The sequence below is a fragment of the Triticum aestivum genome, chromosome 2D, assembly GCF_018294505.1.
Source record: "Triticum aestivum cultivar Chinese Spring chromosome 2D, IWGSC CS RefSeq v2.1, whole genome shotgun sequence".
NCBI classification, from domain to species: domain Eukaryota; kingdom Viridiplantae; phylum Streptophyta; class Magnoliopsida; order Poales; family Poaceae; genus Triticum; species Triticum aestivum.
This window is the reverse complement of record NC_057799.1, coordinates 116,861,523-116,881,037: the sequence shown is the minus strand read 5'-3', so window position 1 is coordinate 116,881,037 and position 19,515 is coordinate 116,861,523. Positions and strand designations below refer to the sequence as shown.

Genomic DNA, 19,515 nt, shown 5'->3' with positions numbered 1-19,515 from the left:
ATATACCAGGCGGCCGGCGAGGGGTGGTGGCGTGGGGTTGGTGGCGAGGCGGGGCGGGGGATTTGGTGGTTGGCGACGAGACGGGACGGGGCGGCGATGGGGGAAGAGAAGGGGGGAGGGGATGCCGGGGTAGATTTGGGTATCTGCCGTGCCGGAGACCGGATATGTGGCGTGGAAAGATACTTTTGGGGGGTTTGGTGGCGAGTATGACAAAAGGGTCCGCGACGCACGGGCGGTGGGGCACCACCTGGCTGTGGGTTGATACGTACACGGTGGAATTGGTCCGCTCAGCTCGGCAATGGATCGGCTCAGCTGGGACAAGATGGCGTGTGTGTACGCACGTATCCGCATGACCGCGGTTGGCGATAGCTGTTTTTAGGCTAGTTTTGGATTCTTGCCAAAAACCACCCCATCCATATTTTGGTTACAATTAAATTTTTGGTTTCTTGTTTTAATCATGGCCAATTTTTCAACAGGCCAATGCTCATTTTTCTTGCAAGGCTTATACACACAAAAAAAAAATCATGGGCAATTTTTCTACAGGCTAATGCTCATTTTTTCTTGTACGAAGTTGCGATGTGAATATTCTTCTTGTAAGACCAACCACATCATAACTAGAGTTGCGCCAACGCTCGGTGATTGTGAATATTCCTGTCAGAGTTACAATGTGATTTTATTCAATAGTAGTTCATTATATCATGTCAGATGGGAGAAACTAAAATATAGATGAACAATAAAGATCTCGGGTAAAACTAAAGTTAGATCGAAAGTCCTATTCTACTCCCGAGCTCAAATGAGGTAAAATAATTGTGGCAATTTTGACAAGTGTTTTGTGTGCTTGAAAAAAATTAGCATGAGAAAAACAGCACTACAAAATACTTTCAAAAATAGCAATTTTGGAGCATTGATTTTTTTTTTTCTCACGACTTCCACGAATATCATTTTATGATAAAAAATTCAAGCGCACAAAAAATGTGTCAAAGTTTATTAAAAAAAATAGAATTTTTTGATTTTTTTTTCCCATGACTTCCACGAATGTCATTTTATAACAAATTTTTGCAAGCACACAATTTTTTTTTCAAAGTTTACCAAAAAATGTTTTTTTATTTTTTTCACAACTTCCACAAATGTCATTTCATGATAAATCCAGAATTTCATAATTTTTTAAAGTATTATTTTTTTATTTTACTGCTCATCAGGGAGCATTCGAGCTCAGGCGCACATACTCCGCGTCCAACTTAGATCAAACATTGTCGGATTTGACATGTCGTGCACCTTTTGTATCTCACATTTCCATTGAGACCTAGTGGAAACCCCATTAAGATTGAATATGCATAAATTGGATGGGTCTTGTAGGTTTTGAATAGCCACTTGAATCGCTCACTCCGGCAGGTATGCGTTGTGGCGAAGAACACATTTATATATGTCATTCTTCAAATGGTTCATTCATCACCATAGTAGAGAGGATAGGTTCGCGAGCACAAAGGAATAAAGCATGATAGTCGTTGACCAAACAAAATTTGATACCACTACCATCGCCACCGCGCAAGACAGGTCAAAAGCACAGGACGGCAAAAACTCTGGATTTAAAGCCAACCAAGAATCGGTGGTACTAAAACACATGCTCTTTGGTGTTTCCCATGTTGGCCACAACGACCACAACATGATAGGGATAGAGGAACTTTTATTCCGCCAGACACCACCTCCACCATTGAGACACCGTCGTTAAACACACACAAATCCAATATGAAGAAATTAAACTACAATCCATATGCCAAGTCCAAGGTTCTTCCCACCTCCTAGCATCAAATCGACCGGAGGGGACTAACTGAATTGTCGATGGAAGGTGAGAATTTTCTCCTGGTCATGTCCTTCTATGGTTTATGGATATTTGAAGCTCACTACAATTTTTCTAAACTCAACATATATCTTTATTTTTTAAATCAATTTATGTTGTCACATTTGGTAAATTTTATAACAGTTTTAGATAATTTATCTTGGCAATGGTTGCTAAGGAAAAATAGTTTACATTTTTAAATTTTTTTTAACAATACTTGTGTTTTGGCGGACTGAGCATAACTCAGATGGTTATGTTCCTTTTGGTGAAACCAGTTCACCAAGGTTCAAGTTCTAGACTTGGCACATGTGTTCATATTTTTCTGAATTTATTTCAGACTTTTCGGCGACATTCGTTCAGTGGGAGCAAATGTTCATGTTGACTGTGAGATGTTATGGGTGTGTGTGCGCATTTATAGGGGTGAATGTACGTGCGTATGTGGGTATTGGCGTTTGCACCGTCTTAGAAAAACGACGCGGGACAAATATAACTTTTTTTGCAAGAAAACTTCCGTTCTATTCATCTTCAATCACGTCAGCACAACGAACACCAGAAATAATAAAAATTACGTCCAGATCCACAGACCACCTAGCGACAATTAAAAGCACTGGAGTGAGCCGAAGGCGCGCCATATATAACATTGTTGATACTAAAGAGAAAGAAGCTTGAAAATAGTGTGTGTTTTGCATTTCAAATGAGATGTTTTTTTCTCAACTCCGAAAAATCTTCTCTCTTAGTCACATGTTCATAAAATTTAATTGTAATTGCCACATAATTTGAGTAGACAAAAATTAGTTCCTAAAGATAACGTGAAGAGCATCTTTTCTCTTAGTCACGTGTTTATAAAATTTAACATAACTACCACGTAATTTTAGTAGCCAAATATTACTAGTTGCTAAAGATAATGAAGAGCATGTTTTCTCTTAGTCACGTGTTTATAAAATCTAATTTTAATTACCACATATTTTTAGTAGCCAAATATTAGTTGCTAAACATAACGTTAAGACCATCGGTTGTATGTATAACGTGTTTTGTACGCTGTCATCCCGGGATGACATGGAGAGTTTTGGGAAGGCTTCCTTATCTGCACAACTTCAATAAATGCCCTAAACCTTTGGACCAACTTTTCTACCATATCATCGTCCATATCTATACCTGACCCCGAATGTGACTTACAAGATGATTGCTCTGGCGTGCTTCTAAAAAATGTAAGCTTGTACTCCTATATATGCTTAGCAACGTGCAACGTTAATCTGCGGGTGACTTGGGAAAGAAGTGCAGTGTCAAGATATTGTATGGCATCCTGGAGTTTGTTTATCTTGTAATCTGTAAAGCGACATCACGCGGATCGGCCCATTTCTTGTGCTGATAGGAAGAAATTGCCTTGTTTCAAGCGTGTTTTTAATTATCTTACTCCTCACGGATAAGCAAGTTAGTGTCTATCCTGAAATTGGCTTCCAAGACATTGGTGCTTGGTACAGTACTTTTTACCCGAGGGGCAGCCAGCACTGTTTCGGCAGTTCCACGAACATGAGTATAGTATATATATATATGACCAAAGTGTCCCGCGAAGCACACTGTACCTTTGTCTCACCTAACGTAGAAGCTGCTAGTAGTAAGCGACCGAGACATCACGATGCTGGTGTGCCCCACCCGGTACCGACGGCGTCGACGTGGCGTGAGGCTCTTCCGTCGCGGCAGTCTGGACGCACCAACCACCACCCGTGCCACGACTCGCGACCAAGTGAGTGGGTGGGCTTGGTTGGTGCGGCGTATGGCTCGTCGCCTGGACACACGCCTCTGCGTCGCCGCCACCACAATTCCAAGTCGCGGCACGGCGCGGCACGGCGGTGTGTGCAGGCGACCGCGGGAGAAGGCGGCGACCCCGGCCGGGGGTGGGGCGTCGCGCGCCTCCCCAGTCCCCACTCGGGCGTGTGCGGTTCCCTATTACGAATGGCCAGCACGGGTAACAGGAGGGACACAGGGAAAGCACGTTGCACATGCTCCACCACACGCCGCCACGACTGGCTGCATGGGCGGCTCGCGTACCATTTTAGGTCCAAGGGTGTACGGTACACGTAAACTGTTTTCGTTTCCTGACATTTGTTTTCCCATGGCTACTAGAGTAGTATTTTCAGAGGAGCAATTTGCCACGCTGCATGGTGCCTGTGGTCGACACAGTGGTTCGGGGCCAGCGATATCCCAAGTCACGATGAGCCCGACGCATGGAAGCCCATGCCCTGCATCCGTGGGACCGTAGATAAATGCCTGCTGACATTTACTGTCCACACTGATGAGCAAGAGACGCAGCGGTTTCGTATTGGCTAGTGTTCCCGCCGTGAAAAGTCAACCTCCGAGGCTCCCGGCCGATGATCTTCGGCCTTCCTTGGCATGGCGGGTAGCGGATTTGACTCCGATCACTCTGGATCCATCAACTTGAGTGTCGTTCCACGCGGGTTGAAGGAGTCAATGGACATCCGCATTGCCCTACGCCGCTCCCGGGAGGACTGCGCCCGACCGACGACGGGATCTGTTCGACGTGAATCCATTCCTTCTGCGCGACAGGCGCTTGGATTCTCCGGGGCTGGATCATCGCGGTCCCTTAGCTTCCCTGTCTCTGTGGGCCAAGTATGAGAGTTACTGGGACCGGTGTGCCCGCCGTGGGAGGGACAAGATGAGGGTGGCCGAGGCCTGCCTCGCTGCACACATGGCGACGGCGGAAGCGACACATGTGGCGGCGCGCTGCCGCGGAAGAAGCCATATGTGCCCGCATCGTAAAGAAGCAGCAGCAGAGGAACACACCCGCCCTCGCCCGAGAGCAGAATCGAGCAGTTCGCGCCATGGCCGAACTGCCATCCAAAGAGGAGAAGGAGTACAACGACGGGCCGGACAACTCCGGCGATGAACATATCCGGTTTGATCCACATTGTGTTTTTCACTGCTACTTTCACGAGAAGGCCGGCAAGGCGCTGACATGGGCAAGGGCAGCCATGGATGATCTTCTCTATAGCTAGTATGTCGGTAGAACATGCCAAAAATTGATAGTCCGATGGCATGTCTTGATGAGCTAGACGATGTGTGTTGCATCGTTTACGTAGGGTTGCATGTCTATGTATGGATTGAGATTTTTTAATTGAGGTGTCCAGTTGTGTGAAAGAAAATTTGATATATGCTCGGTCAGTGCCCCGGGATGTCAAAATTAGCAAGTTCAGATGCTCTTAATCATTATTAAGTTTGTCATGGCTCGATATCCAAAAGGATAAGGAAATCCCCTCCAAAAGAAAATGAATAAGGAAATGAGCAGCAGCGTCTTTTGTTCTCTGAATCCCATCAAGCAGGTCGTCGTAAGAGAAGAACAATAATAAACAAAGTGAAAGCAGCAAACAATACTAGTAAGCCGAAAACAATAGCTGCACAGGGGCAAACAAACAGCAGACACACACACACATGTCTTGCTTTCTTTTGGTAACATACTGTAGGTGAGTACGACAATGTAAAAAACGACTCATTTGAACCGTTCTTCGCATCAACGCATTACACGTGCGGCGAATGTCAAAAACTTGTTTATTTAGCAGTAGCTCCCTATATTCAATAAAAATAATTAGCTGCAGCACACAACACAGCCAATTAGTTTGACTGCTCTCCGCTGACGCTAATAATACCAATTCCAATGCGACTAACCTCCGCTAGGACTAACCAATCATCATGGGTAAACAAAAACAAATCTCGTCGCACCATCAGACACAAGGAAACTAATCAGCTACTATAGTAAGAAAAGAAACTATGAACAGACAAATTACCGTGGGCTGAACCTCCACGAGCTCCCACGGTAATCTTTCAGTCCAAAACGGATGTAAAGGTCCGCCAACCCGACGGTTTCTTCTCGCCGCAACCCGCAGGCAAAGTTCAGCTCAAACTTTTACCCAGACCAACGCAGCTCCGGTCCCAGCACGTCAGGCCTGGCCAGCAGCAGAGCTGCCGATCTACGACGGTATGTGGTTAGTGTCCGTGAATCGGGAGTGCAAACGAAGCATGCTGCGAGGAAGGTGCGTTAAATAAATCAGCCACCAAGCAGCCCACATGTTTGAACTGAATTACTAGTACGACTTGACCCCATATGTCCAGATGCGTCTGTCGATATGCTTTTCGCGGCTACAATATGCCGTCGACGTCGAGGCTTTGTTCGCTAGCCAGAGCCACCTACCCCACCACCCTCGCCTCGTCTCCAACCTCTTTCGTCTGTTGGAGGAAGAGGGTTCGTCAATGGTACCGGCGTTGGTCAAGCAAAGATGGCGATGTTTCATCACACATCAGGTTTTTTAAGCTAATGAACTGTTAATGCAATCAATCAATCAATTAGGGTCACATGTTTGAAAGTGAAGGTAGATGATTAAGGGGATAACTCCTCTGCTCAGTGCTCCACTAACTACTCACCTACATATTGTAATGTGCAGTTGTGGTGGTGCGTATGTATACCGAAATAAAATTAGGGCAACTCCAACGTTTGGTTCACCAAAAATGGATACAACAAATGTCTGCGGACACATTCGGACGTGTCCGTGGTCAACAGATAGAGGAGTGGCCATCCGATCCGGTACATCAAACTTTCGTGCTAGTTCTTTTTTTTAGAAAAAACTTCCGATCTATTTATTAACTGTCAAAGTAGTACAGAGAACATCAAAAGTAAAAAAAAAATACATCCAGATTCTTAGACCACCTGGCGACGACTACAAACACTAGAGCGAGTCGATGGCGTGCCATCGTCATCGCCCCTTCATCACCGGAGCCGTGCAAACCTTGTTGTAGTAGACAGTCAAGAAGTCATTATGCTAAGGCCTCATGGGACCAGCGCACTAGAACAGCAACCACTGCTGATGAAGAGATGCGTAAATCGGAATGATCCAACCTGTAAACGCACGAGCGTAGATGAACGAAGACCGAATCCAAGCGGATCCACTGAAGACAAAAGCCGACCGAATCCCGCGAGATTCGCCGGAGACAAATCTCCACACGCCTTCCAACGATGCTAGAAGCATCACCAGGACGGGGACTAGGCGGAGAGAACCTTATTCCATCTCCAGGAAGCCGCCGTCGTCTCGCCTTCCTGAGCAGGACACAAACCCTATCAAAACTCAAAGAAACTCCTAAAAACGGAGCCCTCCCGCTGGCAAAGACCGGAATCCATCGCATCTCCATGGCCCTAAGGCCATACGAGATGAGGCAGGACGGCGGCTGCGTGGCGGGAGGCAACAAAAACCCTAGCGATAGCCGCCCTCATGTACGAGCGAAGGGGGTACAACTTCTGCGCTAGTTCAAACGGACAATTCAAAAAGACGAATGAAACTCATGCAAATTAGACGGTATTTGTTAAATTTTGATACATGTACAATCAAAAGGACAAAATTTAACAAAGTTCAACTAAACATAAGGAAATTTAAATTGAACCTGAATTAAAGCTAAGCAAGGTACCAGACGGTGACCTCATAGTCGTAATCATGGCCTCTGATGCCGCGAGCACCTCCGCCGTTGCTGCCATTATCATCCTTCCTTCGCAGCTGCCATGATTGACCACCGCTTGGCACAACCGATGGGCCACACCCGCTGGCAGCGAGAGTCGATCACAGACGCGCTCTTTCCCTTGCCACTAGGTGTGGCGAGGGCACGGGCGGCGTGCTTGTATTCCTCTAGCCCCACTTTGAGAAGTTGGTCACTGATCCAACACAAATGACGGGCGGGCGTCTGCACGGTAGTCCTGGACCGATCCTCGGACCAGGCGAACGCAAGGTCCAGGTCGACGTCTACCTGAGGCGGGAGACGCTCTTGACAGTAAACGCCCACCTGCTAGGGAAAGAGAGAGCAAAGGGATGTGGGTGAAAGGGTGTGGGGCAACCTAGTCCGACTGTTCTAGATCATACCACTTCGTTGTTTTACATGCAGAGATATGTTAGGCTCACGACAGTGTTTGCACAGTACTAGGTCAGATTAGGCCCAATAGGCTAGGATTATATTTCCTCGTTTTGTTGTTTCCTATCTTATTTACTGAAATGATTTTGATATTTAAAATATCAAACCATCTGCTAAAAATCCAGAAACTTGCACACATACTCGATAAAATATAGAGAGTATATTTCCCTCTCCATATAAATTTACAAATAGTTTTTTATAATTTTTTAAGGACATTATAAATTCCATAAAAATAGTATTAGGGTTTTATAAATCCTAAAATGATCTTCAAATAGCAAAATAATTATATGCACATTATTAAATATTTTGAATGTTATTTTGCAGAGAAGTCATATTATCTCCTCTCATTTTGTCATATGGTTAATTGGAAAAAAAATACTTAAATGGCCTCTAAATGCAAATAATCAAATAAACTCAATTTTTTCAATTGTCCATTGGAGATGTCATTTTATCTCTCCTCTGTAATTTGAATACGAGCCAGATCCAATTTAAAATGCAAATACCATATTTTAGAAAGTCATTTTTTCTAACCTTGAGAAAGTCATATTATTCTCACTCATTTAAATATAGTTTGAAAAATATTCAAATGAAGGATATTAAATCCTTTTGAGCTTAAATAAATTTCCAAACCAATAATTAATTTTGTTAGTTACACTAATCCTATTTGCATCACATGGTTTGGAAAAGTTTTAACCAAGACTCAAAAAGTTTCTATTTCTTCTGAAAATCATAGCAGCTCAAAAACTATTGCCTATTTATTTATTTAACATTCCAAAATTTGAAATCTTTTTTTGAGGATAAATTTGAAATATTATTTTTTGAGGATAAATTTGAAATCTTTTGGGATGTTACACTTAGCATCACGAATTTGATAGTGTGGCGGCCCAAATCTGGGCACGCCGAAAGCGTAAACACGCGGGGCGTGTCCACTTAACCTAACGACTGGGCCTAGTAAGTGAAAAATAGTGAGCCGATGGGCGGGTTTCCCCGCAACCGGTATGGGGGAACCCCCGCCCAAGCTCCGGGCAGCCGCCGCGACGTCGTGGCCGGAGCTGCTCGCGCCATTCGACCTCTCTCGCCTCCGATCCACGCTCTCCTCCCGCCCGCTCACCCCGCACCGTCTCGGGCGCCTCCTCGCGCTGCCGCTGTCCCCGGCCACCTCCCTCCTCCTCCTCCAGTGGTACGCCGCCTCCCACCCCGTCCTCTCGTCGCACCCCCTCCGCCCCTTGCTCGCCGCCGCCGACGCAGACCCAGAGCGCGCGCTCTCCCTCCTTGAATCCCTCCCCTCCTCCCGCCACCCCCCTCTCCGGGAGACCCTCCTCATACCGCTCCTGCGCTCCTTGCCCCCTGGCCGCGCCCTCCACCTGCTCGACCAGTTGCCCAGCCGCTTCGCCGTCTCGCCGTCCTTCCGCTCGTACAACACCGTCCTCGCGGCACTGGCCAGGGCGAACTGCCACGCCGATGTGCTCGCGCTCTACCGCCGTATGGTCCACCGGGACCGCATCCCGCCCTCCACCTTTACCTTCGGTGTCGCTGCGCGCGCGCTCTGCCGCCTCGGACGTGCTGATGAGGCGCTCGCGATGCTCCGCAGCATGGCGCGGCATGGGTGTGTGCCCGATGTGGTGCTCTATCAGACGGTCATCCACGCCCTGTGTGAGCAGGGTGAGGTCGCCGAGGCTACCACGCTCCTTGATGAGATGTTCCTCATGGGGTGCTCTGCTGATGTCAACACGTTCAATGACATTGTGCACGGGCTATGCATGCTTGGGCGTCTCCGCGATGCTGCGAGGCTTGTGGACAGGATGATGATAAGAGGCCGCGTGCCAAACACCATGACATACGGGTTCCTTATCCAGGGCCTGTGCCGAGCAAGGCAGGTGGATGAGGCACGCACAATGCTCGGGAGGGTGCCGGAGTTGAATGTCGTGTTATTTAACACGGTGATTGGCGGATGTCTTTTGGATGGGAAGCTAACAGAGGCGACGGAGCTGTATGAGATAATGGGATCAAAAGGCTGCCCACCAGATGCACACACTTACAGTATATTGATACATGGGCTTTGCAAGCTTGGGAGGCTTGGTTCGGCCATGCGGTTGCTTAGAGAGATGGAGGATAAGGGTTGTGCTCCAAACTTAGTGACCTACACGATCTTGCTGCATGCTTTTTGCAGGAATGGCATGTGGGATGACATGAGAGCAACGCTGAAGGTAATGTTGGCAAATGGCTTGAGTCTGAATTCTCAAGGATACAATGGAATGATTTATGCTGTATGTAAGGAAGGCAGGATGGATGACGCGATGTCACTCGTGCAAGAGATGAAGAGTGAAGGCTGCAAGCCTGATATCTGCACGTATAATACAATAATTTATCATCTCTGCAACAATGGCCAGATCGAGGAGGCCGTGTATCTATTTGAAAATTTGGTTGACGAGGGTGTTGTTGCGAATAGAATAACTTATAATACACTCATTCATGCACTGTTGTGCAAAGGAAGTTTGCAGGATGCCATACGCCTTGCAAATGAAATGGTACTTCATGGTTGTTCGCTTGATGTTGTTAGCTACAATGGTCTGATTAAAGCCCTGTGCAGAGATGGGAATGTTGATCGGAGCATGGTGTTGCTCGCAGAAATGATAGAAAAGGGAATTAAGCCAAATAACATTTCATACAACCTCTTGATTAGTGAGCTCTGCAAGACAAGAAGGGTGCGTGATGCACTAGAGCTCTCAAAGGAGATGTTAAACCAAGGGCTTACTCCTGACATTGTCACATACAACACACTCATAAATGGATTGTGCAAAATGGGATGGATGCATGCTGCGCTGAATCTCCTAGAGAAGTTACATTCTGAAAATGTGCATGCAGATACTATTACATACAATATCCTCATTAGTTGGCACTGCAAAGCGAGATTGCTTGATGACGCTAATATGCTTCTAAACAGAGCAGTGACTGTTGGGATAACACCTAACGAGCGCACTTGGGGAATTATGGTGCAAAATTTTGTTAGACAGCCACTCAATTTTTTATCCGATGAGGTTGAAGGGCATTAATTTCTTTTTGCTGTGTACTGTATGTTGGTTGTCATGGCTTTTGGAGTTACCACAACTACAGATGTTGTAAAGATCAGAATGGGCAGCTCATGGTGTCCATCATAATGTTCATCATGCTTGACCTGGTATGTATGTTTCCTGTTATAATTAGAAGTTTGTACCTTGTATCCATTGGCCTTTAGCATCATTTGGTTATTTTGTTGTACCACTAGTAAGCGTGCACGTGCAATGCATGTCTCGTTAGAAATTCGCTAGAAATCAACATTTGAATATATGAAGCTTACGTTTTCAATTTACATATAGCGATACGTGATCTAAAGTGCGCAATGATTTACTGTACATTGCACGTACATTGCGAATTTAAATCTTGATGGGATGTAGTACTCAACAGACTTGCCTAAAGCATATTGAGATTAAATCTGCCACCAGCATTGACAAATCAAGAATCTTAATGAACACCCATAACATTTCTCCCTTGTTGAGCAAATAAAATACCTATTCCAATCCAGACGCCTCTATGGGGCATATCAGATCATCATAGTGAACAAAAGATGTATAGATAAGGTAGAATAAATCATACTCCCTCCGTCCGAAAAAGCTTGTCACAAGCTTGTCCCTCAAATGGATGTATCTAGCACTAAGTTGATGCTAGATACATCCATTTGAGGGACAAGCTTTTTCGGACGGAGGGAGTAATATATTTCTCATAATATTATGACAACTACGGCTCACCATCATTTAACTGTTGAGACTATCGCCGGTGTTGCCGGAAACACCACCTCCATAGCTCAGTGTTCTCCTTGACACCGATCTGCCGGCCTAATCCTCTTCTTCCGCGTTGTTTAGCTCATAGAATACCGTTCCTCATTCCAGGCTACATGTTGGTTCTGATCAAAAGCAGCAATTAAAAAACAAATAATGTTAGCTCAAATACATGCTATAGCAAATATATTTCAGTTGCAGCTTCATACACAAAGAATATAGTAAGAGTGCACATGCAATGCACGTCTTGACTAATGTTATAACCAGATTTTCAAATTCACATGGATATAAAAGATACTTTGATAGCACTAAAAACATATTACAAATCGACCTATAATTTAAATGATTTTCAAGCAACGCTATAATTTAGCATCATATGCATACAGTGAAGACACCTAATTATCTCAGTATTGCCTTAATACACTAATCAATTCTTGTACAACATCAAGGATGCATGTTGTCTGTGGCTTCATTGTCAATGTAGTTGAGTAGATGCACCAAAAGTCGCTTTCTTGCCTCACAATTATTCTCTTTGAGAACTATAGGTCGTTATCTTGAGAGTTTTCATGAGGTAGAATTCAAAAAGTTGCAATATTAAATACTCACCTTGCAAATTGGCTGGTTCAATTCTTTCTCGTTCCATGAGTGCATAAAACCAAAACCAAAATAACTAGAGACATGCTACATTGGAAACTAATTGAAATCATGCACTGCTGATTTGCATGCTTGCTTGTCTATGGAACATCTGCTTTGAAACATTTTTAAAAAAATAACATCCGCTTTGAAAGCAATTCACAGTGACAATTGTTCTCTGCAAAATCAATGGCTTGCTCGCCCCTAGTAAACTTGCACGTGCCTTGTCTCAACAGACAAAAATGAGATCAAATATATCTTGGGATAAGTAAATACAGAAATTTCATCTAAAAATAAAATGTAAAAGCTATGTCAGACAGCCACATCAGTGTTCCATTCTGATTCCTGGAACCTCATTTGAGATCTTAGGAAATTAAAGTACATTATGTATATTCATCAATGGCAAAATAATTGAAGTTCGCGTATGCTATAAAGGAACGAATCCGATCTATCTAATTTTTTTAAAGGCTGCCAGCCAACCCGCCTCCATGGCGCTCCTCCAGATTGGGCGATTCCTGGTCGTTGGATCCGAGTAGATTTCCCACCTTGGCTCCCCTTGGCCGTCCGATTTTGACTGCTGTTTTCACTTTTTTTACGTGAGTATGACTGGTGGGCCTCTTCCTAGGTGGGGTCATGTGAAGATGGGTGGGTGCGGCCATGTGAGGGTGTGATTGGTTATTCCTCCTGGAAAGCCCATTGAGCACAACCGCATGAACCCTAGCCCCCAATCCACAGCCGCTACACTCCTCCCTCCTCCTCCACCCCAAGTCATTCTCCCTTGCGAGCCTCCGCTCCAACTCCTCCCTCCCTCGTATCTGCCTCTTCTCCGCTCCGAGCTCCTCTGACGCTTCCCGAGGTCATTGTCATCGCATGAAATCCCGTTGGTGGCCGCCGCCCCTACCGATGAGATCCACCGCCTCCCAAGGTCCTCATCTCGTCGTCACCGCCTCCATTTCCCCATCCATCCGCGCCCCGCTCGGCTGCGGCGTCCGCGATTCGTGGTGTCACGGGGCGGATGTGTGGTAGAGCACGAAGGGAGGCCGGCTAGCGCGGTGAGGATGCGTAAGTGGCAGGAGAAGGGGGAACGGCGTGGTGAGGACCACCACGGCGTCTCGTGCTGCTCGCTAGAAGCTGCAAGCTCCCATGCGACCTTGCTCGTCGTCTTCTTCTCGTGCACAACATCCAGGTAGGCAATTAGCAACTCCACTATTTATATATTTTTGGACTGTTTGATGGATTAATCTCGATTTGAGATGTTAGTTGTGAATTTGTTCTTATGCTCATGAATATTTTTGCAAATGGAAGAGGGGATTGTAAATCTGTCTTGTCTTATAAAAGAATCATGTTCTCACCTGAATTGATAATGTGCTGCTTGTGTAGGTCCATCAATTTGTTAATCCAAGATTTGGCTCAGGAGAGTGCCGCATATGCAGGTCAGTATAATTTCTGGTCTACCTGTCCATGAATCTGATGTCACTGAGTTCCTAAAATTTTCTGGATGGCTTGCTTAATTTCCATAATTAACCATAGTGAATGGCCTCCTTGCAAGCAGGAAGACACGGAGATGGTGAGTCAGTGACCATGGTTGCTCTGTTGAGTTCAGGGGAGCAAATCAATCGAGGAACTCTGATCTTATGGTTTTTAGAATTGTTTATGTGTAAGCCACAGATTTTCGTGCATGAAACTGATAATCTTAACGAGGATACGTGTGCTATTTGTTAACCACAGCATATTGAAGTTGGTAACTCAACATACCCGCTGCATATTTGTACCCTAGTGAATGCCTGAAAATATTATCCATTCATCAAAAATATCACTGCGACTGAATACAAGTTTCTGTACTAAATGTAGTTGTTTTCATGTCATCTAGATTGTACCAAACATAGTAACAATCAAATATGCAATTTTGGGCAAGGCTAAATGCTACTCCCTCCGTCCCATAATATAAGACGTTATTACAACCAATGTACCCACATATTGGTTGTAATAACATCTTATATTATGGGATGGAGGGAGTATTAAAAATTAGTCTTGGTTTAGTATGGCAATAGTTGTTGGTCACACCAATTAAAGTGATTTTATTCGTCCTATCAGGTTATTTAAACTGCGGCAAGGAATTAACATTACAGCTCATCTGCATCATGGCCCTCTCTGATTTTCTTTGATGTTGTTTCATTCCTTCTCCAAGTAATGCTTGTAATAGTGTTTTGTCTGAATTGAAATAATATGTCATATCAGTATATTTTACCCCACGTCATCTTCAAAAAGATGTTTCTTTTCCGCAGCCCAAGAGACAACATTAGTGTGGACGCCGGTGAGCATCCTTCTTCCTTCCGAATTGTGTCTAATTGCCTCTGGTCATAAACAGCAAGACACTGATGGAGGAGCTGTCCAGCTCATGCCGCGATTATTCCAGCTTTCCGTACTAAGAAATCACTGATTGCCAGGAAAGGGAAGTGGACCGTGTGCCACAGGCATGGTCTAGCAGTTTGTCATGTGGTTCCCTCTTTGCAGTGTGTTGCTTCTTATTTTTCGACGGTGTTGTGAATGCAGTTTTGCTTTGCTTTGCACCAGAGCTCTTATTTTGGATTGACCAGTTAACTACTAGGATGATGTCATGATGATGCCTACCCTGCATCCGTGCATCGGGCCTTCTGCTCCATGGATCGGAAGTGAAATCCTTCCTGCCTTAATATATGCCCAAGGACACCAACCCCTTTGATGTTTGTAGAGCATCGGAAACGTTTCCTAAGATTATTTGCTACTTTATAGCACTGTATTTCCATTGTGGCTACATCAGGCACTATCTGATGCCATGTAATACATGCCTCGAAGCATCAACCTTTATGACATTTCGAGAATGGCAAAAACTCCCTTGTTCGATTTGCTAAGAAAGTATGCTACCGTATAATATAGTATTTGCAGTTACTATGTGCGCCGTCTAGGATTGTGTGCTACTTGCCCCCATTGTTTGTGTGAATAGCTTATTTTTGTATACATGTGTTGCAGGGCATAGGTGCGCTTTTCACACAAAAGGGCACACCTGACCACCCAGGAGGCGCACAAAGGCGCGCTGAAGCAATGCAGGCCCTGTAGCTTAGCAGATGTGTGCAGGTTTGCCTGTAATCTATATTTTGTACTTCATCTAGCTAAGTTCAGCAAACACTTGTTAGTTTTCTTACATAACTACCGAAGCAAAATTATTCTCTTGCAGACTCTGTAGCCTACTGTTTAACTGCTATTGTTGTTGGAGCCATTGGCTATTTATGCATAAGATGGAGGCAAACTCGGATTTTTGTGAGGGGAACTATTTTTTTTTCCAGATGGCTTGCTCGTGATGAGGTTGATACTGATGAACTGATGGCGGGCATCAAGGTTGCATCTTAGCCACATTTCTGTCTCTATAGTTGCCATTTAGTTGATTAACATGCATTGTACTATTTTCAGTCAAGCACACTCTGGGTCAATAAATATTGAATCAGCTACTTTTTATATCCCTGGACTATAGATATTAGATCCATCAGATATGCCTATACATCTGATAACAAGGATAAGCTGAAACAAATCTTTCCGTTTCCTTAAATACAAGAATTCAAAGACGTTAAGTAAAATATTTATTCTATTGATCTCATGATATTCTTAAATACCTTATATTATCCCTTCAATTTATGCTATACTGCTTTACGAAACAATTGATTACGTGTGATTAGACTTTGATTTATGGTCTTTGCAAGTGGTTAGGCTGGACAGATTACACACACATGTATCAAGTAGAAGTAGAAGGTAAAAAAAGAGTAAAATAAGGTATTGCTATTTTTGTGTCGATGCCAGTTGGCATATGTATATTTGGTGCAGCGGAACACAGGCTACATGTAAATGGTGGGTGATACCGTGCATGTCCCATCTTTTCCCATGGTGCAGTGAAATGTTTTGCATTTAGTTGTAGTTCAGTACAGTAAAATGGTGTCCAATCTTTTTTGTCCTTCGAAAAATAAAATGATATCCCCTCCGTTCCATATTAGTTGTCGCTGATTTAGTATAAAGTTACTAAATCAGCGACAACTAATATGGAATGGAGGGAGTAGATGTTTAAAAGTCTGCTTGATCTCTCATTGCTTATCCTTCCATAAACTGGAAAGCCAAAATAGATGTTTCAGTGTTCAACTTTAAGACTGTTTGAGCTTGAGCACTATACAATGTGGGTATGCTGACCGTTTCTTATGTTTTTAACATCCGTAGACAATGCGATGTCAATTTTGTATTCAATCCTTCACTTGAGTGAATTACTTGTATCGGGGGCTCCGGGGCTGCACTTTATTCTAGACAAAGGATGTGCAATTTATCAAGTGAAAGTGAGTCTATCAGATGTACTCCCTCCGTCCCACAATGTAAGACGTTTTTTTGACGCTACACTAGTGTAAAAAAAAAACGTCTTACATTATGGGACGGAGGGAGTACTGTTGAAGGATGGATAGCAGGACAGGCGATCGAGTTCATGAAAGGAGTGGTCAATGTTGGTGCATATCTATATTTCTTTGATATCTGTTGGTACTTATTAGGTTGGAAGTGCAAATTCTTGTGTGCTTTCTACAGGCTGGGGAGCAATGTTGTTTTACTAGCATATTTTTATGATTTCAAAAAATGTTATAGACGATGGCCAATGCTGTTATGGGGTGCTTTTGAACCATGAATTCATTGTGTTATTCTTTGGTTCTGATTATGAAGTGCATATTCAGATCATCCATTTTGGTCAGTTCAGAGCCATAATTATACATCAAAACCACTGAATGGGATGGATTCATAGGAATGCATGCATATATGTCAGGACCTGGGCTGTTTTATCTCTGAAGAAATCGACACCTTTAATCTGTTTCAGATAAGTTTGAATCGATACCAGTTGGCGCGAAGCACTACGGGCCGTCCATCTATCATCCAACACTTCGCTCCTGCATACCACTTCGCAGGAGAACAGTGATACGGTGTTGATCCTTCATTGGACGGCTGAGGAGCACCCGAGTCGCTGTTCACTTTCCGGCAAAGGTCTACAGAGCCTTTGAGGGCATTCTGTTTTGTAAGGGGTAAACCCTAGCCGCTAGCGTTCCTGGTTGGCCCTTAGGTGTATCTGAACTCACACTAAATCTCTCGCAATCGAGCTCAAGTTTCCGTAAGATTTGTTGATTCAGTGAGTGCTTAACTGAATTTAGTTATTCAGACCACTCGGGTCTGACATAGGAGTATATTGCTTAGAGTAACATAATAATACAAATTAGTTTTAATATTATGGGAACATAAAACAAGGAAACATGCCATTTGCACTATCACTGATCTTAGAAATGTTTTTATTCCAGTTTTTGTAGATTACAGTTGCGTAGTATTTGTCCTTTCCACTTACTTTTTTATGTTAGTACTTATTTTTGTGCTCCTAAACTGAAAATTTGGTCTTGGCATTGCACTTTGCTTTAGATGTGGCAACTTTTACTTCAAACAAAATGCTGAGGAGGAAGTTAAGGAACACTTTCCAAAAAAAAACTAGTTAAGGAACAATAAACCTTAAGACAAGTACACCCTATGATAGTTGATAAGATTCGTGAAGCTCAATAGGTTTTTTATGAAAAAAATAGAAGCGTCTAGTGTATAGCAGAAAAATAAGCAAGATTCACATTTGAAAGTTTTCCCTGTGGCATTGCGTCTAGAGTATACCAGGAAAATTAAATTTGCCAGCTCTACGACCATTTGTGTTCTGCAATATATAAAATCGCTGATTCACATTGGAATTGTTGGGTTCGTTCCGTCACAACTCACAAAGATGGCAAGATTTGGCTAAGTTTGGCCCTCTACAAAACTGGAGGAGTTTAGAATAAGTAGATCTAGACCTCACCCATAGCATCAGAGGGGTGGTGGCGCAGTTGGCTAGCGCGTAGGTCTCATAGCTAAACGTTGATCCTGAGGTCGAGAGTTCGAGCCTCTCTCACCCCATCTTTTTTCGTTTCGTCTTTTTTTGCAGCAGGGCAGAATTAGGCGTGCATACTATACTGGGCCCAATCGCTACCTCACCCCATCTTTTTTCGTTTCGTCTTTTTTTGCAGCAGGGCAGAATTAGGCGTGCATACTATACTGGGCCCAATCGCTACCTCACCCCATCTTTTTTCGTTTCGTCTTTTTGCAGCAGGGCAGAATTAGGGGTGCATACTATACTGGGCCCAATCGCTACCCATTCCACAATACTGTACTAGGCCTTACGCCTACCACGGCCCATTTGATCGAGCTTTTTTTTTTTTAACAAATCCCATTTGATCGAGCTGCCCGCGTTTCTCTGGGAGCGCCTATAGGGCGCAGCACGCGCTGCGAAGGAAGCGGGCGCGCACCCCCCGCTCCCCTTCTGGTCCGGCCCATGTGTGGCCGGGACGCCGCCTAACACAATCATGATTTAAAAAAATCATGATTGTGTCTAAAAAAAATATCATGATTTCCAATAATTCGGGAAATTATGAATCTCATATTTCAGAAAAGTTGATAATATTCGGGACGGCGCCTAAAAGAAAGTCCTAAATTTCAGAAAAGTTGATAATTTTGAATAAAACAATCATGATTTAAAAAAAAAATCATGATTTCCAAAAAAGATGCTCGGTAATTCAAAAATTGTTCATGAATTTGGCAAAAAATGTACACAAATTTAAAAATGTTCTTGAAATTGAAAAATGTTCACCAAATAAGTAAATCACGATTACAGAAAAATGCTCTGGAATTCAAAAACTGTTCACGAATTTGTAAAAATTTGTTCACAAACATAAAAAAATGTTCATAATTTAAAAAATTCAAACAAATGTTCGCTAATTCGAAAAATGTTCACGAATTTGGAAAAAATGTTCACGACTCAAAGAAATGTTCGCTAATTCTAAAAATATTCATGATTTTGAAAAAGTATTCTTTAATTTTAAAATGTTCATTATTTCAAAAAAATGTTCATGATTTGAAAAACATGTTCATGACTTAAGAGAATGTTCATATATTTCTAAAAAAATTGTTCATGATTTTTGAGTTTTTAAAAAATGTTCACTATTTCAAAAAAATGTAACGATTTAGTATAAATAAAACCACGATTTGGGAAAAATATTCATCATTAAAAAAATACGGTTTTAGAAACAAATCACGAATTAATTGATTTTCGGAAATTAAAAAACAAGAATAAAAATGAAAAGAATAAAAGTAAAGAAAAAATGAAAAGAAAACAGAAAAATAAAAAACGAAAAAAAAAGAAAAACTGTA

General features: G+C 43.4%; 1 protein-coding gene and 1 non-coding gene across 16 annotated transcripts; both read left to right on the top strand.

The window, feature by feature from the left end:
• Positions 1-8,771: 8,771 nt before the first annotated feature.
• Positions 8,772-17,565, top strand: LOC123052038 (pentatricopeptide repeat-containing protein At5g64320, mitochondrial). 15 transcript variants are annotated; one of them, XM_044475092.1, is made up of 6 exons: positions 8,772-10,979; positions 13,630-13,682; positions 13,802-13,816; positions 14,535-14,563; positions 15,259-15,363; positions 15,464-17,565. In XM_044475092.1, the coding sequence occupies exon 1, from the start codon at positions 8,800-8,802 to the stop codon at positions 10,852-10,854; it is 2,055 nt and encodes a 684-aa protein (XP_044331027.1). In that variant the 5' UTR covers positions 8,772-8,799; the 3' UTR covers positions 10,855-10,979; positions 13,630-13,682; positions 13,802-13,816; positions 14,535-14,563; positions 15,259-15,363; positions 15,464-17,565. The 15 variants fall into 15 exon arrangements, with proteins under 15 accessions (XP_044331027.1, XP_044331026.1, XP_044331022.1 ...); XM_044475091.1 differs by having other exon boundaries at positions 13,802-13,906; XM_044475087.1 differs by having other exon boundaries at positions 13,802-14,436.
• Positions 17,566-18,140: 575 nt separating this feature from the next.
• On the top strand, positions 18,141-18,225 carry TRNAM-CAU (transfer RNA methionine (anticodon CAU)). The gene is given in 2 exon segments: positions 18,141-18,178; positions 18,190-18,225. It is a non-coding gene; the product is annotated as a tRNA-Met (tRNA).
• Positions 18,226-19,515: the final 1,290 nt, after the last annotated feature.

Bases quoted from the DNA above. Each gene is read 5' to 3' on its own strand.
- LOC123052038 (XM_044475092.1), top strand. From the start codon at position 8,800: ATGGGGGAACCCCCGCCCAAGCTCCGGGCAGCCGCCGCGACGTCGTGG.